General features: G+C 35.4%; 1 protein-coding gene across 1 annotated transcript in view; it reads left to right on the top strand.

The window, feature by feature from the left end:
- LOC127560724 (myosin-13) overlaps positions 1 to 21,166 on the top strand; it is a 72,402-nt gene extending 51,236 nt beyond the window's left edge. Inside the window, exons 26-39 of the mRNA XM_051995549.1 lie at positions 39 to 165; positions 260 to 378; positions 5,854 to 6,050; positions 6,928 to 7,111; positions 8,611 to 8,776; positions 9,618 to 9,742; positions 11,272 to 11,580; positions 11,674 to 11,877; positions 12,508 to 12,633; positions 12,804 to 12,974; positions 16,481 to 16,585; positions 16,679 to 16,774; positions 20,263 to 20,397; positions 21,075 to 21,166. Of these exons, the coding sequence (XP_051851509.1) occupies positions 39 to 165; positions 260 to 378; positions 5,854 to 6,050; positions 6,928 to 7,111; positions 8,611 to 8,776; positions 9,618 to 9,742; positions 11,272 to 11,580; positions 11,674 to 11,877; positions 12,508 to 12,633; positions 12,804 to 12,974; positions 16,481 to 16,585; positions 16,679 to 16,774; positions 20,263 to 20,397; positions 21,075 to 21,089 (2,079 nt within the window). The 3' untranslated portion in view covers positions 21,090 to 21,166. The remainder of the gene's footprint in view (positions 1 to 38; positions 166 to 259; positions 379 to 5,853; positions 6,051 to 6,927; positions 7,112 to 8,610; positions 8,777 to 9,617; positions 9,743 to 11,271; positions 11,581 to 11,673; positions 11,878 to 12,507; positions 12,634 to 12,803; positions 12,975 to 16,480; positions 16,586 to 16,678; positions 16,775 to 20,262; positions 20,398 to 21,074) is intronic.
- The last annotated feature ends 5,267 nt before the right edge of the window (positions 21,167 to 26,433 follow it).

Below are 26,433 nucleotides of genomic sequence, written 5' to 3'. Positions count from 1 at the left end.
CAAAATTTTTTAACCCCACATGCTCTCATTTTTTAAAGAGCAACATAGAGAAAATGTACCGGACCTTAGAAGATCAGTTCAGTGAAATCAGTGCAAAGGATGATCAGCACACACAATTGATCCATGATCTAAATATGCAGAAAGCACATATGCAGACCCAAAATGGTGAGAATGGGACAGGGATTCATGACAAAACATGAGCCAGTGGGGAGAAGTGATGTTTGGTGACAGAGAGGGTATGCCCATGTCTCTCTTCTAGGTGAGCTCAACCATCAACTGGAAGAGAAGGAATCTCTGGTTTCACAGTTGATCAGAGGCAAACAGGCAATGACCCATCAACTGGAGGAACTGAAAAGACAGCTAGAAGAAGAAACCAAGGTCAGCATCAGTTTTTTTTTCTCCTAGTACTAACATGAGTCTGATGTCTGGATACTATTCCTCAAGTTTCCCTAGACCAGAAAGCCTTTCTCTGGTTTAGCATTTAATGCTTTCCCTCTAGGAAACCTTCCATTTTATTCTACAGATCCATCAAACCTGTTCATTATAGTGAAACCCAAATTATTATCAGAAATCTTAATTCTGACACATAATAGCTAGATACTTATAGGAAAAATCACATTATCTCTGGTAAGTCTCAGTTGTTCCATCTGTAAAATGGGGATGAGTTCATATATATGAACTACCTACTCCATAGAGTTATTGTAAGGAAAATGACTTTGTAAACTATAAATGCTATAGAAATATAAGTTCTTGTTCCTGTGTTTATTCACATTGCTCCTCCTACTTAAAGAATCCTCTCCTGCTACTTACTTGAAGAAAGATTGATTTTTCTTTTCTTTAGTAAACTTATTACAAGGCACAGAGTAGGTACTTAATAAAAGTTGATGTGTAGCTCTGCTTTTTAGATAGAAAAACAAAGATCACTTGAAGGATAAAAAAAAAGTTCCAAAGAGGAATGTATAGGTAGTTAAGAAAAGATTTTTCTCCCTTCCCGGGAACAATTTTATTTTCATTTATTTATTTATTTATTTTGAGATGTATATTTCTTTTTCTTTTCTTTTTTTTTTTAATTTTTATAACTTTTTGTTGATAGAACCCGTGCCAGGGTAAATTTTTACAGCATTATCCCTTGCATTCACTTCTGTTCCGATTTTTCCCCTCCCTCTCTCCACTCCCTCCCCCAGATGTCAAGCAGTCCTTTACATGTCGAATAGGTTACAGTATATCCTAGATACAATATATGTGTGCAGAACTGAACAGTTTTCTTGTTGCACAGGGAGAATTGAATTCAGAAGGTATAAATAACCCAGGAAGAAAAACAAAAATGCAAGCAGTTTATATTCATTTCCCAGTGTTCTTTCTTTGGGTGTAGCTGCTTCTGTCCATCTTTGATCAATTAAAACTGAATTAGCTCTCTTTATCGAAGAGAACCACTTCCATCAGAATACATCCGGGAACAATTTTAAAAGAACATTTTGGTGTAGAGGTGATCCTACATTCTCAAAGACTGAGCCAGTGAGGTATAAGCTCTGGAAAGGCCTACTAACCTGGAAAGTCTTTTTTCCTGAATGTGTCTAGATTTTATGCCTATTGTTTGAGAACCAGCCTATAACTTTTTTTCTTAAATTTTAAAATTTATTTTAAACTGAAGTACAAAATAGAAAAGGAAAAATTCACCATGAACATAAATGAATATGAGAAGATTCAATATAAAGCAATATTTATCCTTTTTAAGAAAATCTTTATAATAACTATTATACATTGTTTTCAAAGCAGTCCAGCTTTTCTTTGCTTCCCTATAGGTTTTCTTTTGTTCTCTGCTGTGCACTTTTTACTTCTTTTTTTTTTCCTTCCCTGCTCCCATTTTGTGTATGCATACACACACACACACACACACACACACACACACACACACACGAGTGTATATATACACATACTTACATTCATACACATATATGTAAAACCATACTGTGCTTATTTCCACTTGCTATCTGTTCCTCTGAAAGTGAATAGCATTTGCTTTCATAAGTCAAAGTCTTTGCATTTTTTCCCTAAATCAACCAGCTCATCATTTTCTATACCACAGCAATTTTCCAAAGCAATCACATTCTATCTTAGAAATTTTCTATGAAAGTTTCCCCCCAATTTCTACATTCTTTTTTCTCCTGGCTGCATAGTTTTTTATTTATACAAAAAAATATGAATTTAAAATATTCAAAATTATCCATTTTATACTTCAGTAATGCTTAAATATACAACTGAATTTGATTCTTTTACATCTTCCCCTTCCCTCCCCCCCCACCCCGGTTTCTTTGAAATTTCTGATCTTTTGTTCTTCTAAATAAACTTTGTTAATGTTTTTTTCTAACTCAGTAAGGTTTCTTTTTTTTTTTTTTTTTAGCTAATTAACTTTAAAGAATCTCATGACTGGACCTGCTTCACAGTGGCAATTTTTTTTTTTTCCAATCACAATAAGTCTCAAAGTTATCTGCATTGATAGAGGGAATATTCACACCAGTGAAGTTAGGAGTCCTTGAAGTATTGAATGATAAGTAAGGACATAAAAATAGCAAAATTAGAGAAAACCCCCATAGTCAAGCTAGTTTGCAATTATCTCTAACAATGGGACTTTTTATTCAATCTAAGCGAGAATGAGTGAGAATTAATGGCTCTGTTAGACAGGCATCTATACAACTCATGGAGGGCTAAAAAGAGAATTACTAATACAATACTATATAAACTATTTGGAAAAATAGACAAAGAAGGATTCCTACCAAATTCCTTTTATGAGACAAATATGGAGTTGATGCTTAAATCAGGAAGAGCTAAAACAGAGAAAGAAAATGATAGATCAACTTCCCTAATGTATATTGATGCAACCTTTTAAAATAAAATACTATTAAGGAGACTATGGCAACATCTTACCAGGATCATACACTATGACCAGGTGGGATTTACAGCAGGAATACAGGACTGAGGCAATATTAGGAAAACTATCAGCATAATTAGCCATAATTATAAATAGATATAGAACATATAATAAATAGAACATCATATGATCATCTCAATAGATGAAGAAAAAACTGACAAAATAATAGAACTCATTCTTATTAAAAACACTAGAGAGCATAGTAATAAATGGAGTTTTCCTTAAAATTATAAATAATATCTTATCTAAAAACCATTAGCTGGTATTTTCTATAATTGGGATGAGCTGAAAACCTTCCCAATAAGATCAGGGGTAAAACAAGGATGCTTGTTATCACCCTCTATTATTTAATACTTTAGTATACATGTTAGCTAAAACATAAATATGGTAATCAAATCCATAGGAGTTTACAAGATCACCAAGTAAAATATTACATAGGAAAAAAGAGAAGGGGTTCCAGGATGAAATCTAGGGAGCATCTACATTTAAATTTGGAAGATTCAGAAAAACAGCAGTCAAATTGCAGGACAAAAAAGGACACATTGGTGTCCCCAAAACTTCAAGAAAAAGGAGTATCAAAGAAGTTAAAAAGCTGCAGAGAGGTCAAGGAGAAAAGGCCATTGGTTGGCAATTAATAAGTCATTGGTAACTTTGGAGAGAGCAGTTTTTATGGAATGATGAGATCAGAAGCCAGATTGTAAGGGCTTAAGAAGGAAGGGAAAGGAGGAAAAGAGAAAGCATTTACTATGTCTTTTCAGTGAGTTTAGTTACAAAAAGCAAAAGAGAAATAGGTTGTTAGCAGCACCATAACTATAAATAAAGTTATAATGAACTACTCATGATATAATCTAGAGCTGAGTTGTATGTCCATTTGTAATAGTAGATGTATAGGACAAATAAAAGATCTACAAAATTTTTAAAAGATAGCATAATGATAAGAAAAAGGAATTGAAGGAATTAGAATAGGCAATGAGGACACAAAACTTTAACAAAGTTGTAGGATTTACATTTCTATATATAATCAACAAAGCCCAGAAGCAAGAGATAAAAAGAGAAATTCTATTTAAAATAACTGAAGACAATATAAAATATTGGGCAGTCTACCTGCTAAGACAAACCCAGGAACTATATGCATACAATTGCAAAACACTTTTCACACAAATAAAGTCAGATCTAAACAATTGGAAACATATCAATTGCTCATGGATAAGTTAAGCAAATATAATAAAATGACAATTCTGCCTAAATTAACTTAATTATTCAGTGTCAAAGCAGTCAAACTATGAAAAGATTATTTTACACATCTAAAAGAACAAAAGAGTTAATGAAAAAAAGGAAAAGGAAGGTAGTCTAATCATACCAGATTTCAAACTGTATTATAGATTAGTAACCATCAAAACTATCTGGTGTTTGTTAGGAAATAGTGTAGTGGATCAGCAGAATAGATTAGGTACATAAGACACAGCAATAAAAGACACAGAAAATGTAACAGTTGATAACTTCATAGACCCCTGCTTTTGGGACAGGAGCTCACTGTTCAGCAAAAAATTGCTGAAAAAAACTGGAAAATAATATAGTAGAAACTAGGTATAGACCAACATCTTATATACTATATGCCAAAATAAAGTTAAAATGGGTACATGATGTAGACATAAAGGGTGATACCATAAGCAAATTAGGAGAGCAAGAAATGGTTTACCTGTCAGATCTATGGGAGAAGGAAAGAATTAATGACCAAATAAGAGATAGACTATTATGAAATATAAAATGAATAATTTTGATCATATCAAATTTAATAGTTTTTACCCAAACAAAATCAATGCAAACCAGGATTGAAAGGAAAGGAAAAAAGTGGGAAACAATTTTTATACCAAATGTCTCTGATAAATGCCTTCTTTCTCAAATATGAGGAACTAAATCAAATTTATAAGAATACAAGTTATTTTTCAATTGATAAATGATCAAAGGGTATTAACCCATACTTTTCAAATGAAGAAATCAAAAGCTATCTATAGTCATATAAAAACAAGTTCTAAATCACTGTTGATTAGAAAAACATAAAATAAAGCATCTCTGAAGTATCATCTCATAGCTATCAGACTGACTAATATGACAGAAAAGGAAAATTATAATTTTTGAGGAAAATGTGGGAAAATTGGGACACTGACTGTTGGTGGAGTTGTGAGCTGATCCCACCATTCTGAAAAGCAATTTGAACTATGAACAAAGAGAGAGCAAAGTGTGCTTGCCCTTTGATCCAACAATACCATTACTAGATTTCCCAAAAAATGGGGAGGGAGGAGGGCTTAGTTATACAAAATATTTATAGAATCTCTTTTTGAGTTTACAAAAAGTTGGAAATTGAGGGGATGTCCATCAATTAAGGAATGGCTGAACAAGTTGTGGTATTGTGCTATAAAAAATGGTGAGTGAGTGAATTTCAAAACTGTAAATATTTACATTAATTGATGCAAAGCAAAAAAGGAGAATTACATGATAATCAACTCTAAATGACTTAGTTATTCCCAGTAATACAATGATCCAGTACAATTCCAAGTCTCATAAGGAAAAATGCTATTCACCTCCAGAGAAAGAATGGATGAAGTCTGAATGCAGATTGTTTTCACTTTTTATGGGTTTCTTTGTCTGTTTCTTCTTTAACATGACTAATATGGAAATGTTTTACGTAATTGCATTTATATAACCCATATCAAATTGATTACCATCTTGAGGAGGGAGAAAACTTGGAACTCAGAAATTATTAAATGACTGTTAAAATTATTGTTTATATATAATTAGAAAAAATAAAATACTATATAAATATTTTTTAGAAGCAGAATTAAGAGACCTAGTACTCTGGTATGAATCAAAATATCCTACTTTAGAAACTGATTTTTACCCCTTCCATATTGTTATCATGCCAGGCCAAGAATGCTCTTGCCCATGCACTACAGGCTTCCCGTCACAATTTTGACTTGTTAAGAGAACAATATGAAGAAGAACAGGAAGCCAAAGCTGAACTCCAGCGAGTTATTTCCAGAGCTAACAGTGAAGTGGCCCAGTGGAGGAATAAATATGAAACTGATGCCATACAGCGTACAGAGGAACTAGAAGAGGCTAAGTATGGACTTTGGAATTCATAGGGTGGAAAATTGGTGAATAAGCAGCCCAATATTCAAGACAAATCACTATTCTCAAAATCCTTATACATCTTATTTTCCTAAACTTTTACTAAATACTTATATAGGATCCCACACCCCATAGCAACTCCTGCCTTTCCCAAAATAGTTCTCTCAATCCATCTGCTCCCTTCTGTGACTCAGATCTTTCTCTAACTTTCCTCCCCCAAGCCTTTTGGAGCTCCCCCAGATGGTTTTTATATTCTCTTACATCACCAAGTGTCTTAAATCAGTCTTATCTCATCCTTGTGAACTATTTATCTTTCTTTATGTATAGAACACTGGCCAATGAGGGCCCCAGTCCTGAAAGCATGTGCAATAGACTCTGCCTCCTGCCAACCTACATGAAGAGTGTAGGGAGCTTCTATAAGTCTGTGATGATGGATCATGAAGGGTTCCTTCTCCCCAGTTCAAATATGCACAAGTATAAAATAATTATGTTCCATCTATTCACTGAGTAATGAAGAAAAGATTTTTGATTGGCTACTAAGTCAGAATTGAATGTGCTTACATAAGCCATATAATCAAAATAGCTAAACTGATCTCTCTCTTCAGTGACCTTCTCCACTTTCTGTCATGGTTCTCACTGGTTAAATATTGGTTCCAATATTTGGCTTTATGTAGAATTGACTAATTCTCATGCAACAAGACTCCAAGAAGACTCAATCTTGGCATCCTGAAGATCACTATCAGGCTCATACCTACTATACTTCAGAAGAACTTAGATTTCTCCCTTCCCCAATTCTCTATTACATTTATTAGTTTCCCTGTGCATTTGGAAATAGTTCCTTTTTGAAGAATTTTCTATGGTCCTTGCAGGAAAAAATTAGCCCAGAGGCTCCAAGAGGCTGAAGAAAATATTGAGACTGTGAACTCCAAGTGTTCATCCTTGGAGAAAACCAAGCAGAGGCTTCAGGGGGAAGTGGATGATCTTATGCTTGATTTGGAAAGATCTAATACAGCCTGTGCTGCTCTGGACAAGAAACAGAGGAACTTCGATAAGGTCCTTTCTCAATATTTATATGAATACAAGTATATGGCAATAATCCTTAGTTTACTTTTTTCAAGTGTTCTCTAAATAGAAAAGACCATATAAGTGATCCATAGAGTCATCTGACTTAAAAGGCAGGTAGCTGTTCATAGAGGATAAAAGAGCTTTATAACAGTTCATAATTGTCATCTGTCCCTTCCAATCTATAATGATCTAGTATTATGTTAACAATGGAGTAGACATGTCAATGCATGAAGTACTAAATGTACAGAAATGAAAGTATGAGAAATTGAGCCAATGTAAAGATTAGAGGTACAACTAGGAGAGCAATAGAGTACTTAATGAAATTGGATCAGTGAATTTGTGTTAAGAAAATAAGTAGGAGTGTGACCAATGTGGAACCCAAAAGTTTGGGAGACACAGTAATAGGAAACTTTCTAAAGTGTGGAGATTTTCTTTTTCACTGGGACATCTCAGATATTTGCCAGTTATGTGACCTTGGACACGTAAGTCACATAACCACTATCAGCCTGTTTCCTCATCTGTAAAATGGGAATATTAATATAACTTATTTGGCAGGATTGTTGTAAGAAATAAATGAAATGATATATATAAAGTGCTGTGTAAACCTTGAGATGGTACATAAATGTGGATAGATATTACAAGCACTGAACTTGAAACCAGGAAGACCTGAGTTCAAATTCAGCTTCTGATGCTTACTAGTTATATGATCCTGGGCAAGCCACTTAATCTAATTTGCCTCAGTTTCTTCAACTGCAAAATTGAAGATAATAATATCACCTACATCCCAGGATTATTGTGAGAATCAAAAGAATTAATATTTGTAAAGACTTTGCATAGTGTCTGGCACATGGTAAGCTATATATAAATGTTAGCTATTACTATTATTATTATTATATTCTAGTTATTATTCTTATGTTGCTAGCTAATCTTGATCTAAAGCAGCACACTCCTGCTTTTTTTTTTAAGTTATATCCCATCATTATTTGTTTTAGCTGAACTATATAGCATTGGAGGTGGAGAAAAACAGGAAGAAGTAGATTTCATAATATCCATTTAACCCATTTGTGGTGATATGATTTTTTTAGTCCTACAATACCAGAATCCCTTGTTCTTTCAATCTTAAGGATGAGATAAACTCAGTTTCTTCCGTAGCATTTGTATGTATGTATTTATGTATAGGTATGTACAGATATATGTATGTATTTGCATATGCAAATACATATATATATATATAGCTCTTGAATTCATGTATGAATCAAGACATCACTCCATGTGTCATTGATTCTTTTTGAAAAATAAAAGATAAATAATGAACAATAACCACATAAATATATGTGTGTGTATACATATATATTATATATATATATATATATATATATATATATATATATATATACTAATATATTTATATGTATGTGTGCGTGTGTGTTAGCCTGAAGAGGACCTGTCACTGCTACTTCCCATTAATAACTTTTGTGATTCTTTAGGTCCTTGTGGAGTGGAAGCAAAAACTTGAGGAGAATCAAGCAGAGTTGGAATCTGCTCAGAAAGAATCTCGATCCTTGAGCACTGAACTTTTCAAAATGAAAAATGCCTATGAGGAAGTACTAGATCACTTAGAGACCATGAAAAGGGAAAACAAGAATCTCCAAGGTTAGTATCCCCATCTTCAGATGCTTAAAACTTAATGGCTCTACTATTTACCTCTCAGGCTCCTATCTCCCTCCAGATACCTACAGTGTTTCACAAAATTTCATTTTGTTTCCTAGTTAGGCTCCTAAATTGGTGAAATAATAACAGCATTCAACTTTTAAAAAACATTCAAGGATATTATCACATCAGTAATCTCACTATAACTCTGCCTTGCAAGGCCCAAGACCATGCCTTATTGCTAGCCATCTAGGGATCCAAGTTTACCCTTTCTTTTATAACTATATAGGGGATCACATTGGATTTTTAAATCCACTTATATTTGGCAGCAAAAAAGACCTTCTAATAAATCTTGTCACCATTGTCCCAGGAGTTTCTTTAACCAATTCTCTTTTTTGGTTGCCTCTTAGTTATTTTTAAAACCTCATGAAGTTATTGAGGAAAATCATTTATATAGAGAGGGAAATGTCATTAGAGAACATGTAGTATTATGACCTGCTTATTTAATAGGTGAGGAAAGTGAGAAATTATATGATATACCTGAGGTTATATAGATAAGCACATGTCATAGCTAAGATTCAATCCCAAAACTTTGCCTCCAAATCCAGTATTAATTCCATCACATTGCCTCTCTATAATATGTAAAACCGAGTTCTACATAATTATCTCCTTTTCATTAATCTGTTGGTCAGGAACAAGAGATCAAGAAGGGTAGCTACCTATAAGGAACAAGAGATCAAGAAGGGTAGCTACCTATAAGGAACAAGAGATCAAGAAGGGTAAATACCTATAAGAGGTTTGAAAAGCACTGAAATTACTTAAATAGCAAATTCTGTCATTACAGTGGAGATCTGTGATTTAAATGAGCTGATTGCAGAAAAGAGCAAGAATATGAAAGAAATTGAGAAGACCAAGAAGCAAGTTGAACAAGAAAAGACAGATCTTCAGACTTCTTTAGAAGAGGCTGAGGCAAGTTTCTGAAATAGTACATGCTGGACTTTTAGAGAAACATGCAACTGAAATGATTGTCCTAGCGGTTCTATAGTCTCTCCCCCTTCTATAGATCCTTAGAAAAAAATACACCAGGTCATTATTAACTCTGAGCCTGTATCTTATCTCATCTATTTCATTTCCTTTATTCAGTAGATGATATTTGCTCATTTTGTAAAAGCCCCTTTTAAAAAATTCTTTTCTCAATCCTATTCTCTCAGGAAGAAAAGGAATCCACCCTAAGCCACCTTAAATAACTTCAAACTTCATATTGTCCCATATGTGCTATTCATCTTTGATTATAATATTCTATTTCTGGACTCCATGTCTTTGCATGGACAGCTAGGTGACACAGTGGATAGAATGCTAGACCTGGAGATAGAAAGACTTATTTTTCTGAGTATCTGTCCTCAGACTCTTACTAGCTGTGTGACCTTGGGAAAGTCACTTAACCTGTTTGTCTCAGTTTCCTCATCTGTAAAATGTGCTAAAAAGGAAATGGCAAACCACTCTAGCACTTCTACCAATAAAATCCCAAACAGGGTCATATAGAGTCAGACATAACTGAAAAATGACAACATCTCATCTCTTCCAACTCTCAGGATTTCTAGATTATTTTAAAACTTAGTATAAGAGTTACCTCCAACGGAAAATTTAACCTGAATCTTCCAGTTGCTAGCACCTTCTTCCTTACTCTTCCTCAGAGAATTTACTTTATATACCCACATATCCCACATATCCCATAGAATATAAAGTCCCTGAAGGCAGGGACTGGTTAATTTTTATTTTTGTATCCCTAGCACCTAGCACAGTGACTAACACATAGTATACACTTAAATGTTTCTTGAATTGAATTGAAAATGGTTGGCCAGAACCTTCACACTAGCAGAATGTTTTCCCTGAACTATTCTAGTTGTAAACAGTTAGGATTGGCCTCTCTAAAAGCAATAACCATGCTTTTATCAAATAAATATTGAGGGTTCTGATCTGCAGCAGAAGCATGTTCAAAGAGATTCAGTAGGGAAGTAAACCTTAGTTAGGAATAAAACCATTTAAATATTATTTATCCTGACATCTCTACTCCCTGTTTCTACCAATCTATTTTGATGAACTTGTAATTATGAATTATTTCTTTAGTCTTATTTAAGATTTTACATAATCTGAATTCAATTGAATTCTACAATTGCTTAATAAATGCCTACTAGAAGACACTATGTTAAGAATTGAAGATACAAAGAGAAAAAAAAATAGTTCTTTGCCTTTAGTGAGCATATATTAAAGAATATATGCTTGGAGCTTATATTTCCCACACTCTGATATTCTTCAGTTAATTAGTCCATTCATCTTCACTAGAGATGATACTATGCAGCTAGATCCATTTACATTCAAGGAAGATAGCTTGGAAGATATCAGGCTGACACATGATAGCTTCAGCCCCCATCTACATTCTTGCTATCCAGGGACATATTCTGTGGAAAAAGAGAGACATTATACTTTCTTCCACACAGGGTTCCTTGGAACATGAAGAAAGCAAAGTCTTACGTATCCAGCTAGAACTAAACCAGATAAAATCTGAGATCGACAAGAAGGTCACTGAAAAGGATGAAGAAATTGAGCAGTTAAAAAGAAATAGCCAGAGAATGGCAGAGTCCATGCAGAGTATGTTGGATGCTGAGATTAGGAGCAGAAATGATGCCCTGAGGCTTAAGAAAAAGATGGAAGGAGACCTGAATGAAATGGAGATTCAGTTGGGCAGGGCTAACCGCCAGGTGGCTGAAACGCAGAAACACCTTCGTACCTTCCAAGGTCAGCTCAAGGTAAGTGAGACAGCCCTCAGACAACTGCTCTTCTATTACAGCTTCTATGGATAGTCTTGTTTCACTGATCCTTGTTCATGCTTCCTGCTAAAGGATTCTCAGCTGCAATTGGACGATGCTCTTAGAGACAACAGTAACTTGAAGGAGCAGTTGGCCCTTGTGGAACGCAGAAACAGTCTCTTGATGGAAGAACTTGATGAGATGAAAGTGGCCTTGGAGCAAACTGATAGAACACGCAGACTATCTGAACAGGAGCTGCTGGATGCGAGTGAACGGGTGCAACTCCTACACACTCAGGTACTCTGAAGTCTACTCCAAGAACATTTCTTGTGCCTCTGCAAAAATGCAGGAAAGAACATGCATGCTTCTTTTTTTATTTGAATTTAATTCCAGAGACTAGGTCTCTGAAGATTAATCCTTTTCTTCCCCTTATCAAAAAACAAAAACGTTGGAACACACAACATATCTCTTTTCGTTGTAACTGCCAGGAAATACAAGAGCCAAATTTATCAACAAAGTATTGTAATTTTTTCAGCTTTGGCAGCTGAAAGCATCTACTCCTTCAACTTGGTTCAGAAAGGTCCCACATACTTTGAACTTGCTTTGAAGTGTAAGCCACTTCAAATCTTCTTGTAAACATGTGAAATATAAATTTTAAGTAAATCAAGATATTTCAGAGATTTATTTTTAATCACATAAATATAACCATGAAATAGAGGAAAAAGAACTAAAATTAGAATTACATGACCTTACTTCCAAATCTAGCCATCAAATACTACCAGTGTATCTTTGAGCAATTCATTTAACATTCTTTAGCCTTAATTTATTTATATATAAAATGGGGATATTACACTAGATAACATCTGAATTGCTTTCTAGATTTAAATGTATGAAATTGAATCCCTGTTTATCTAATTTTCTTTCTAGAATGCCAGCCTCATAAATACAAAGAAGAAGCTAGAGGCTGACATTGCTGAGTGCCAGAAAGAAGTGGAAAATTCTATACAGGAGGCTCGGAATGCAGAGGAGAAAGCCAAAAAAGCTATCACAGATGTGAGTGAGCTCTGTTGCCTCTTTTCACCAAGATTAGATGAAAGGTTGGAGAAAGGGTGGACTTCTAGGTTTGATTTCGTTTTTGTTACAAATCAAGGAAACCTCCTGTATGGGCTAGATTATGATGATGGGTTAGGTGACTTATTAATAGTTCTTGTGGTCCTAATCAGGCAGCCATGATGGCTGAGGAGCTGAAGAAGGAGCAGGACACCAGTGCCCACCTGGAACGGATGAAGAAGAACTTGGAGCAGACTGTGAAGGACTTGCAGCACCGCTTGGATGAGGCTGAGCAATTGGCCCTGAAAGGAGGAAAGAAGCAGATCCAGAAACTGGAGAATAGGGTACAGTGGAGTGAGAATAACCAGGGAATTCTGACCTATGTTATAATTCTAGGTCTAGATAGTTCTTTGATCCTGGTCAAATAATTTACAATTTTTTAAAGACATAACATGAAGTTGGGAAAGCAATATTTAGATTACCCAGTTTTGTTGACAGTGGTGAGGAGAGAAAGTACTAAGCAGATTGAAGAGTATATATAGTAATGCAATCATACTTTCCTAATATTATTACTTGAATCTTACAGTAACACAGAGGCAAAACAAGATTATGGAATCACTTTATTTCATAGAAACAATACTATAAAATGGGTGCAAATGTTGCACTCATGGGTATTGCAAATGGGTGACCAAATAATCTTGTTGATGGACTTGATAAAGCATCATGATTTTGTTATGTGAACTTTACAATGTTATTGCAAAATGATATTCATCAGAGAATTTCTGCTTGTATACATGCAACTACTGAGTTGGCTAAGTCCAGTTTTTGAGAACCATTTCCCCAATTTATTTTAAATTTCTGTCTTCTTTTTTTTCACTTACTCCAGTGTTTTCACTTCTTTCCCAATCTTTCTTAAATCTAATTTAAATTCTTCCCATAGCAAGGCTAACTTCTAATTTTTCAAGGAGTGCAGTTCATTTAAGTTTGTTCTTCAAAGTTAGAATGTAGACATTTCAAATCTTCTAAATGCTATATACTATACTGGGTTCTGTTCTTTCTTTGCCAATTTTTCTGTTCAGTTCCCTGTTGATTCATTATCTTTCCCTTAGCCTTTTCTAGGTCACCAAATGTGGTTGAACTGTTAGGTAATCTTGTTTGTTTGTTGGTTGGTTGGTTTTATTTTGTTTTTAAATCAGAGCTATATGAAGAGATGTAAGAGTGGGTAATGATGGAGAAGAGCATGTAAAATAATGCCTCTGAGGACATAGAAGGGTGTGATGGAAAAGGGAGGGGAAGAGATAGAAGGGAGGAGCAAAAATTAAAGGATACACTCTTCCTTTTTTCCTGGAAACCCCTACTAGTTGTTATCTTCAAAAAGAAATATTAAAACACACCCTTTCTGTTTACTAGTCAAACATTCCATTCCACCAGTAGTGCATGTGAATCAGTGAATTGTTTCTGTGAAACCTCATTTAGTCACTTTCAAAATGAATTGCTCCCATACTTCATTTCAATTCAACTATTTGATCCAAAAAAAATTCTGTTTAGCATTTACTGATGTTAATAAGCACTGAAAACACAAATATCAGTACAACATAGACTTTATACTCTAGGACCCCACAATTTCATAGTGAGGGAAGGAAGATGTGACACAGTATGAAGGGAAACACGACTTCTCCCTTCCCTAAAGCAGTAGCACCAGAGAGAATGTGTTACTTCCTCCCTCTTTCGATCCCTAAATTTTTGGGAAACAGCCCTAAATAATTTGAATAACCCTATCCAGCTGTATATGAAAATTTAAGGGAGAGAGAATAGTGTAATTCTCAGTCCCAATCTACTGACCCACATGGACTCTGTTAAGAAATTCATATATGGGCCCTGGTGGAGGAAAATTCAGACTGATAAAAATCACCACAAGCCAACACAGAACTTGCCTGTAAGGTAGAAGGAAAAGTTGTTGCTCTAACCTTTGGAGCTATGTAACATCCAGGCAAGAGAACTTGGTATTATTTACGATTTATGAGTCTAGAGAAAAGGAAGAAAGAACCAACATAGCTCCTTCAAGAATGGGTTGAAGTGTGGAGGGCCTATAGTTAAACTTTCTATGATTAAGTAAGTGAACTTAGATTCTGTACATACCTCATCATTCTGGGGCCTAATATACAGAACTTATAATCACTGCCCCCTGTGGAATCATATCAAATGAACTTTATTTTCTTTTTACCCCATGGTTATCAGTAAGTTAAATCAAAGGAATTCTGTAAATAGAGTGTATCTCATTTTTAAAACTCTTCAGGCTATTATGGATTACAGTAATACAGCTCAGTGGATTGACAACTGGACCTAGAGTCAAGAATTTCTGAAATTCAAATCCAACATCAGACACTTACTAGCTATTTGATCCTGGATGAGTCATTATAGGAGTAAATGAGTAATTTAGGAGTAAAGAGTAATTTTTAATGGTTCAGTGAGCTTAAAAAGATGTTTCTAGTAAAATAGTCATAGATCTATACTTGGACCTGTGCCAACATTTTTTTTTCAGTGACTTAGATAAAGATATAAATATAGTGACAGATAAAGTGACAGATAGCTATCAAATTTATAGATTCAAAAATATCTTGACAAACTAAAAGCATTGGGATAAATCCAATAAGATGAAACTTAATAGGGACAAATAATATTTATATATTGCTCTAAAGTTTGCAGAGCATTTTATAGATGTTATCTCACTTGATTTTTACTTGAGATAAGTGCTATTATTATCCTTATCTTATAAATGAAGACACTAAGACTTAGAAAAGTTAAATGAATTACCTCAGAATTTCTCCTCTCTTGTCTGTGGTACTCACACCTCCAGGAGTTCTCACAAATGCATCTACTTGCTGCTCCCTAATGAGGCATTATTTTGTTTGCAATCCTTGCCTCATGCATTTCTTCTTAGCTCCCAGCAGATGGTGGTCTTTTTCTAGAGGACCGGCTTTCCATCTCTAGATTTCCTGGCTCAAAAACGCTTCTGGAGATTTCTTTTGTATTTCATTTTCTAGAATTGGACCTAGAAATCTTCCAGACTTCCAGAACAGCTTCTTGCAGCTCATAGGCAGGATTCTCTCCCCAGTTCCACAGTGGACATGATGAATTATCAAAATTTGTATCTTTTTCTACCTCAGAACCTAGGTAGTATACCTTTCACCTCTTTTAGTAATCTATGTCTATCTAAAGGATTTGGAATAATACTCCGCTTTTTCTCTAATTCTTTCTCAGTTTACCCTCCTCAACTGTCCTTGGATTTATGAATGGAATTTAGTTTACTAGGGGTGATTCTCAAAATATCAAGGGGAAGGGGAAAAATGGGGAAGGGAATATGTACTTCTTCTGATATTACTGTATATAAAGGTAAAAATATATAACCCCCAGGTGTATAGCAAGATAAATATAAATGCATGATAAGGTAAAACACTATAAAAACTTTGAAGAGAAGGAGATCATTTATAGCTGAAGGATTAGAGAAACATAGCAATGGAGAGGGTGGGATATCAACAAAAAGATTTTATAGAGGAAGTTATATCTAAATAAAACTTTGATTTATTAAGACTCTCAGGGATACTGACCACTGTTTCCTAATTTCTGTGTCTTATGTAGTATGGCCTACATCCTACCCCTGATTGTGACATATAGTCTGACTACTCCCTCCACCTACGATCATAAGATTGAAGAAAATCAAAGTAGTTTGGGGACCTCTGAGCTTCAGTATATACCTTTGCAAAGTTTAATGTGTCAGGACAGATGATTCCACATAGCTTAAGTAATGGATATTCTTAGAGATTTTGATTTTTCTTTTGTGGTGTCTTAGGTTCATGAGCTAGAAAATGAGCTTGATGCTGAGCAGAAGAGGGGCTCTGAAGCCATTAAAGGGGCCCACAAATATGAACGGAAAGTCAAAGAAATTACTTACCAGGTAGATGTTGGAGAAATCACAAGAAAGTCTCTGTTACTTAAATTTTGTTCAGAAAATTAGATGAAACCCATAACCTTAATTCTATCTTTACAGGCTGAGGAAGATCGGAAGAATGTCCTCAGACTCCAGGACCTGGTAGACAAACTACAGGCCAAAGTGAAGGCATATAAGAGACAAGCAGAGGAAGCTGTGAGTATAAAAGCTTCCCCCAGATGTCAGATTCCCATGGAACCATATGGATGTCTATATATTTTCCTGTATATTTTCTCCTTACAGTCAATTTTGCTCATAGAACATGTTTCTATTTCTTAAAAGAAACCAGTCTCTAGGAACTTTACTTCAGATCACACAGCTCTTTAGGGGCCAAACAAATGGCCCCTAAATGTTCTCTCCTACAAAATGAATGGGAGTTTGAGATATTGAAATGATTGCTAAAATCTTTTTCAAATTCTTGACATTCTGTGAGTATACTCTCTAGAAAGCAGTAATGTCTAGTGGAAAGGGCACTGTATTTGGAGTCAGAAAAAAAAGAGATTTGAATCCTGGGCCTTATATTTATGAGAATTATGATCTGAGAAGAGCTGTTCATTGTCTTTGAATCTGTTTCCTCATCTATAAAATGAGGGTCTTAATATTTGAACCACATCCATCACACGGGTTATGTAAGAAAAATTCTTTTTAAACCTTAAATACCTCAAGACTTCAATATACCATTTGAACTCCCTCCATTAATAAGGCAATTTATAATCCATCCACATTATCTCAGCCTGTGCTTCTCCTGTCACATGCCTTCTCATAAGCTCTCCATAGAGCCCCAGCCAACGTTCTGGGAACCTTTTGAGAGTTCTTTTAATATTTCATGTGACACCCTCAGGGTTATTTGTTGCTCTTCAGTCTAAGAACCTCACTGGCCCATCTTTTTCTAATTATATATCCCTTGGATGTTCCCAATTATACCATACGTTATGGACAAATCATCATTGATAATGTGCTACAACCTATTTTTGTCCACTACCCATCTCTATTGTGGTATTCCTTGATTCCTAACCATATTGTGTTACTGGAAGAATATTAACATTTAACAGTAGGGTTTTGTTTCTGGGTTTCAACGTGATTCAAAGAATTATACATGTTTCTAAGTTAATCAGTCAATCACCAACCACTTCTTAAGTCCTTGCAATGTACCAGGCAGTGTACTAAGCACTAGAGATATAAAGAAAAAACAAAAGCAAAATAGTTTCTGCTCCCAAGGAATCTCATTCTTTAAAAATTGCCTGTTTCTTTCTCATGTTTTCATTAAGGAGGCCCCTCAATAAATTTTAAAATAATATAAAAATATAAATGTAATCTATTACATATTCTATTCTAATTCACCCTACTCCACTCTTCCTCATGTATCCCATCAAATCATTCTTATTCTAACTCCTCTGCTCATCTTTCTTTTTCCTACTCCACTATGGATGAAATGAAACATGAACAAACAGCAGTAACTCTTTAATTTCCATTTTCTATATCCATATCAGTATTCTTCTCACAACTCAACCTCAACCAAACACTGTCTTATAGTGTTTGCATTTGAGTTCTTAAGAAATAGTAATCTGGCTTTTTTGAATGGAGAAAGTATACTAAATAAAGTTTTGAATATTCAGCAACTCCTTACTCTGTCTTTGCTACCTATTCACGGAGAACAGTTTTATTCTGGTTTGGTCCCAAAGAAGCAATGTAGACACAGTGGATAGAGCTCTGGCTTGAAGTCAGGAATTCTTAGCTTCATGAGTTCAAATCTGATTTGATCCCAGGGAAACAATATGGTCACAGTAGATAGGCTTGGAGAGACTTGCTACCATGTTTCCCCAATAATAAGACACTGTCTTATTATTTTTTTGAACAGGAAAAAAAACCACCAGAGGGCTTATTTTCAGGGGAGGACTTATTTTAATGAACATTGACAGCAATTTTAATAAACAGGTAAATGTGAACAAAAAAAAGTACTTTTATTCAATAATGATCATGTCATCTTCTTCAACAACATCGTCATAAGTGTCCATACCCTGAATTCTGTCCTGGATGTCTTGCGCCTCTATTTCCTTCAGAAGAAGTGGACCCAATCTGTCATGTCCAGCAATATAGCTCTCTTTAAATGAACATGTCTTGTCCAGGTAACCTGCTCGTAGTGCCTTGGCGACACAGCTGTCGGTAATTTTATCCCATGACTTCTTCACCCAAGTCACGACTTCTTGCAGACAGGGCTTCACAAAGTTTCCACGCTGATTTCTTTCCATTCTATTTTCAATGTAGTCATTGACTTCCATGCGCAAATGGTCCTTGAATGGCTTGTTTATTGCAATATCAAGGGTCTGGAGATGGGCAGTCATTCCTGCAGGAAGCATTACTTGATCTATTCTTCTCTCTACAAGGAAGTTCTTCATTTCTTTAGCGCAGTGAGTGCTGGCTGAGTTCTTCTTTTATCCTCCATCATGCCCCCTGAGTTCTTTTATCCTCCATCATGCCCCCTCACTCCTGCTTACATACCGGGTTTTTATGTTGTCCTGACTCAGCTCTCCTCCACGGCACTGCTCTCAATAGCGCCAGCAAGCAAATCACTGGGGAAGAACAGGATGACGCGCTCACTGCTGCAGCTCTGGTTGGATGCAGCTTGGAGCGCAGCGTGTGGGGGTGGGGTGGGGGTGGGGTGCATACAGAGGGTACTGTAATGTAGCGTGTAGCGCAGGGGATCACCTTCACTATAGTAGCAATCTCAATAGGGCTTATTTTCGGGGGAGGGTTTATTTTAGAGGAATCTTACACAGTAAGGGGAGGGCTTATTTTCGGGATAAGTCTTATTATCGGGGAAACATGGTAGCTGTGTGAACCTGAGCAAGTCATTTAATCCTTTTTGCCTCAATTCCTAATCTGCAAAAAAGAACTGGAGAAGAAAGTGGCAAACTACTCCAGTATCTTTGGGTTACTATTGAGTGGACCTTACATTCATAGCCATGAAGAAAATTTATTTGATGCTCAGCTTATTATGTGATCATGGCTTCTCTCTGAAAGACAGAAGTCTTTCTCAATCTATTGAAGCAGGGATATCTGTCCTTCTTCCTCTTTATCTGCTTAGACTCCAAGATACCTTCCTTCCCTAACTCACCCAAATTCATCCTATAGCTTACAAACCTGCCATTGTCATGAGACAGCTAGGTGATAGAGAAGATATGCTGAGCTTAGAGTAGGAAAGGCCTATATTTAAATGTGACCTCTGACTATGTGACTCTAAGCAAATCACTAAGTTACTGCCTTCCCTAGTCTCCTTATCTGTAAAAAGGAATGAAAATATTAGCATCTATTTTCCAGTGTTGTTGGAAGGATGTTAGGATAGTATACTTAAAATGTATTTCAAACCTTAAATTAGCACCATGTAAATATTAGGTATTCTTAACATTATCTGAAGAATTTCCAATTCCATTGCTTTGGAGAACTCTACCTTTTCTTTCTCTATCCCAGGAAAGATAGTTCATCATACCTCAATTATCAATCATTCAATCAACAAACATTTATTAAGCATTTACTATATGACAGGCACTGTTTTAGGAACTGATTCCCAAAAGATGAAAAAGAACAGGATTCTCAATTAATAGTAGTATAGAACAGTTGTCATTTCTTTCCACATTCTCTTTTAGGAGGAACAGGCCAACGCTCAGTTAACAAGGTGCAGGAGAGTTCAGCATGAACTGGAGGAAGCTGAGGAGAGGGCTGATATTGCTGAGTCACAAGTCAGTAAGCTGAGAGTCAAGAGTCAAGACACAGGGAACCAGGTGGGTACATAAACCATGGTGCATAGCATGAACTGTTATTTCTAGTCCTAGAATTTTAGGGAAATCATAAATGCAGCTTCTTCCTGAGTAGGATCTACAAAATTTGGGGGCACAGAATTTAAAGGGATTCTAAGAAACCCAACCCAAAATCAAAGGATACAATTTCCAACCATAAATCTCTCTTGGGTCTCTCTTGCCACCCACTTACAGGCTTTGTAAATTTCAATCATAGGTATTTCCAGAATATTTTTATGCATTTTTAATATTCTATAAAAGATTTAAATTATAATACTTATTAAAGCTAAGCTCTTTAAACTTTCAAGAAGATCTTTGCAAAGAACTTACGTACATTGGTAAGGGCTTTTTTGTCTGCCTAGGGAAAGGGCAAAGGAAAATGGAGAGGTGATAGTCCTGCCTTTACTCTGAACAAGTGAGAGTCAGAGCAAGGAATTATTAGCTGCCTTTTTTTCTCTCACTAAGCATTACTATGATCTAAGTAGTCTGCATTGCAAAAGAACTAGAAATCTGATGAGTGTACAATGAACAATAGACAAAAAAGCCCTTTTCTTAACACTTTGCTTGAATGTCTAAAATTTTCAATGATTCTACTGGGGGGAAGATTTTATTTTTCTATACAGCTTCATAGAGATTTTTTTCTTTCTTTCCAACCTGTACAGAAAATGGAAGAGTGAGTATCTCCAGTTACTCATTGCTTCATTGCTTAAGGGTATATCTACAATGAAGATAATGGAGATAACTGAAAGATAAATGGAAATGTTACAAATAATAAACATTTTTAGTAACATAAGATTCTTAACTTTGTCATCTTTATTATTCTATACCTTGTCACCAAGTAATAGAGTTATGAGGACTAGATTTATAGACTGAGATTTAAAGGTTATTAAAGGTAGCAAGGACTTTAAGGAGGTGAGGGGTCTTGTTCAAGGTTATCCAATAAGGTGAGCTTGATCCCAGCATGACTGAGTCCCAACCCAGTGATCTTGCCTCTATACTTAAGAGTAGAGAAATCCCTTTCTGCCATCTCTCTGCCATCATATATTCTTACCTATGCCATTTTATATATAAGGACAATTATGCTAAATAATCTCTAAATCCCCTTCCAATACTAAAATTCTAGGATTGTTGGAAATATTAGTCAATGAAGAAGGACACCTTAAATTTATATAGGACCTTTCTTCCCAAGATCTCAAAGTACTCTATTATCTGTTTAATTTTATAGATAGGAAAAATTTGACCAGAATAAGTTTAATGCAGTGGAAAGAGCAACCATAATGTGGTAGAAAGAAGGTGGGACTAGGGAATAACTGAAATAAGAATTCTCAATGAAATATTTATAGTTTATTTCAGAAATTATTATATCCAATTATTCTTTTATTGGACCTGTAATTTCATCTATGTTGAGAACTTCCAATGAGCAACCTCCTTCTGATGCAGATCAGCTATAGATATGGAAAGATAATCAGCCCAACAGTGTCGTGAATCTGTTGTAGCTGAGAGGAAGACCTTATGTGCAATTCAAGAATCTTCTTTTCAAAAAGACAATATTACCATTTGTCTCAGTGGGAAGCCAGGGGATATAAATCAGCTTTCCATCTGCTCTCATTCCTAAGAAAAGAAAGTTTCTTTCCCTCTGATTCCTAGGTCACAGTCAACAGATTCCATTTTCAACCAAATATAAGGTGTCATTTCATTCTCTAAATCCATGCCTTTCCACAGGCTACTCTAAATCTCTGGAATTCACTCTTTCCTTACTTTTCCCTCTTAGAATTTTTTAGCATTGTTTATTAGGGCTCAACTACGGGAATTTCATTGCTTATACTCTTTCCCTCCTAAAGACATCTTGCATTGATTCATCTATGTTAATATTGTATTTTTGTATCTGTAGCACAGTGCCCTGCACAAGGTAGACATGCGAAATTCTTTTGAATTAAGAGAGAGAAACTAGAGGTGTAAAAATGAAGAAAAGGGTATATGATAAATGAATTAATGTTTGTTTATTTACTGATCAATTGATACTATACTGGAGGTCAGGTTTACTTAGAGATGGCTATACTTGGTCCTAGAGTACTAGCTCACCCAGGATCCCCAAATCCAGGTTTGCTGCTTTCACTCTTCACAGCATATGCCAGCCAAGTCATATTACTTTGGCCACCATCTTCACTCTGATTCTAAGGAAGACAATCCAGGACACTGAACCTAAGTAGACATGTTAACATCTGTTTTGCTACTGTACCCTAAGGAGCATACCCGGTATGATTTACAGTTGAAATCTTCCATATATGTTGTCTTCCCCATTAAGAAAAGAACTTCTTAAGAATAGTGGCTGTTTTACCTTTTAAGATGATGGGGGGCGGGGGGAAAGAAGAGAATGGGGACAGGCAATCAGGATTAAGTGACTTGCCTAGGATCACACAGCTAGTAGCTGTCTGAAGCAGGATTTGAACTCTGGTCCTCCTGATTCCAGGGCCAGTGCTCTATCCACTGAGCCACTTAGCTGAACCTCAATTGGTTTATTTTTCCATTCATATCCCCAGTGTTTAACACAATGCTTTTTGCAAAGTAAATGCTTAATAAATGTTTTAATCATTCATTCACCATTTATTCACCTATCACCTTACATCAGCTCAAATCCCATCACCTGCATCCAGGCCACCATCCAAATTCTGAGCATCTTTTCCCATATTCCAGCGGCCATTTTCCCCTAGATTTCTTCAATTCTTCAGTCTTATACTATTACTTCCTCCCTCCTCATTAGAATCCTGCAAACTATACCAAGACTTCTGCCTACTAAATTTACAGGATATAACCCTGTCATGAGATTGAACCTCAAGGAAGAACTTTGCAACTGCCTCTTGCAACAGACCTCTTTCCAACTAATGATATTTTGTTTGTACTCATTCTTCAATGACTACCATACTCAAACCTCCACATATTTGCCCTATTTCAGTGATTCTATACCTCCATCCCTACCCTTATCCCAGCAATCACCATTATACAAACCCTAATTCTTAATGACTACCTGCTTTCATAATTCCAGCCTCCTTAATCCTATCTCTACTTCTATTCAGACAATATCCCACTCCTCATGCTTGCACCATAATTTTCAAATTTGCTTTCATCTTAAACCTTTTCTTTTCTCCTTCCTTCTATCTCCTAGCACTCAGTGGAACCTAGCTGTCTCCTGATGATAATCATTCCTGACTATAGCATCATTGGTTTTATTTTCATTGTTACCCTCTTTTCATGATGGGGAAATTGAAGTACTCTTTGTTTCCATTGTTACTTCCAGACTCTCCTTCTACCATCATTTTCTATTCAGCAAAGTCTCCTCCTTGAAGAATTAACTATTTATAGCAATCTAGAAGCTGGTGACAGTTATCTATTGATCCCTTCCCCTTCCCACAGCCACCTCCCCAACATTCTTTTTCCTTTCTCATTAAGTTTAGATCCTGGCTCACAGATTTTATCCCAACTCATACATGTTGATGTTCCATCAACTGTCCTAATTTTTAAATTCTTCATTCTATTCAATTTCTGTGACCCTACTTTAAAGCTCTACTTTGTGAGCTACATACTAAGATGGTCAAATCCTTGATCTTGCCATTATCCATAAGTGTTACAATACTATGTTCATATATTCCACAATTCCTTCTTCTACTGTCTGTAAATATAGGCCAGATTTCAGATAATATCTACACAGATGGTTTAACTTGTGAGCCATATCTAAAAAAACAAAACAAAACAACAACAACAACAAAACTACACACACATGCACATATATCTTACTCGTGAAAGTCAGGGGATTTTTAAAATTATAGCTTTTTATTTACAAGACATATATATGGGTAATTTTTCAGCATTGACCCTTCTGTTCCAATCTTCTGTTCCAACTTTTCCCTTCCTTCCCCCCACTCCCTCCCCTAGATGGCAGGTAGACCAATACTTTTTAAATATGTTAAAGTATATGTGAAATGCAATATATATATACATATTTATACGATTATCTTGCTGCACAAGAAAAATCAGATTTAGAAATGATAAAAATAACCTGAAAATGAAAACAAAAATGCAAGCTGACAGTAACAGAAGGAGTGGAAATGCTATGTTGTGGTCCACACGCATTTCCCATAGCTCTTTCACTGGGTGTAGGTGGTTCTCTTCATTACTGAACAATTAAAACTGATTTGGTTCATCTTATTGTTGAAGAGGGCCACCTCCATCAGAATTGATCATCACATAGTATTGTAAGTGTATAATGATCTGCTGGTTCTGCTTATTTCACTTAACATCAGTTCATGTTAGTCTCTCCAGGCCTTTCTGAAGTCATCCTACTGGTCATTTCTTACAGAACAATAATATTCCATAACATTCATATACCACAAGTTATTCAGCCATTCTCCAATTGATGGGCATTCACTCAGTTTCCAGTTTTTGGCTACTATAAAGAGAGCTGCCACAAACACTTTTGAATATATTAGGTCCCTTTCCCTTCTTTAAGATCTTTTTGGGATATAAGCCCAGTAGTAACACTGCTGAATCAAAGGGTATTCACAGTTTGATGACTTTTTGGGCATAGTTGCAAATTGCTCTCCAGAATGGTTAGATGCATTCACAATTCCACCAACAATTTATCAGTGTCTCAGTTTTCCCACATCCCCTCCAACATTCATTATTATCTTTTCTTGTCATCCTAGCCAATCTGAGAAGTGTATAGTGGTATCTCAGAGTTGTCTTAATTTGCACTTCTCTGATTAATAATGATGTGGAGCATCTTTTCATATGGCTAGAAATAGTTTCAATTTCTTCATCTGAAAATTGTCTGTTCATATCCTTTGACCATTTATCAATTGGAGAATGGCTTGATTTCTCATAAATTAGAATCAATTCTCTATATATTTTGGAAATGAGGCCTTTATTAGAACCTTTGACTGTAAAAATGTTTTCCCAGTTTATTGCTTCCCTTCTAATCTTGTCTGCATTAGTGTTGTTTGTACAAAACCTTTTTAACTTGATATAATCAAAAATTTCTATTTTGTGATCAATAACGATTTCTAGTTCTTTGGTCACAAATTCCTTCCTCCTGTACAGTCTAAGAGGTAAACTATCCTATGTTCTTCTAATTTATTTATAATCTCATTCTTTATGTCTAGATCATGAACCCATTTTGATCTTATCTTGGTATATAGTATTAAGTTTGGGTCAATGCCTAGTTTCTGCCATACTAATTTCCAATTTTCCCAGCAGTTTTTGTCAAACAGTGAATTCTTATCCCAAAAGTTGGAGTCTTTGGGTTTGTCAAATACTAGATTATTATAGTTATTGACTATTTTGTCCTGTGAACCTAACCTATTCCACTGATCAACTAGTCTCTTGTCAGAGGATTTTTTTGACCATACATAAAAGAAAATAACACACTTAAAGTGGGGAGGAGAATCTTTGCAGCAAATAGTCTTTTTTTTAAAATTATTATAGTGTAGCAAATAGTCTTGATAAAGTCAGGGATAAAGTATTCAGGATATTTCAGGAAACTAAGAACAAAAGCCATTCCCAAATAATTTCAGTCATTTTTCAGTTGTGTCCAACTCTTCATGAGCTCCAACTCATTTGATAGGCAAACAGGGTCAGGTGCACATGGCTAATAAGTGTCTAAGTGTCTAAGATTTGTAAGCATGAATATAAGTCTTGACTCCAAGACTGGCACACTATCCATTATACCATCTAGCTGCTCTCCCCAAATAAATAAATAGGTAAAGAATATAAATATGCAGTTTTCCCAGGAAGAAATCCAAGTTATTAATAACTATATTTCAAAAGCTCCAAACTACTAATAATTAGATGCAAATTAAAGCAGCTCTTAGGCTCCATTTCTTTTCATTAATAAAAATAACTATTTCACAGAGTACTTCAGGAAAGCAGGCACATTAATGCATTGTTGGTAGAACTGCGAACTGATCCAACCATTCTGGAAAACAATGTGGAATTGTGCCCCCAAAATCACTAAATTGTCCCTTTTGA

The sequence above is a fragment of the Antechinus flavipes genome, chromosome 4 (assembly GCF_016432865.1).
Source record: "Antechinus flavipes isolate AdamAnt ecotype Samford, QLD, Australia chromosome 4, AdamAnt_v2, whole genome shotgun sequence".
Taxonomy (NCBI): domain Eukaryota; kingdom Metazoa; phylum Chordata; class Mammalia; order Dasyuromorphia; family Dasyuridae; genus Antechinus; species Antechinus flavipes.
The sequence above is the reverse complement of the archived record's forward strand: the minus strand, read 5'-3'. Positions and strand labels throughout refer to the sequence as shown.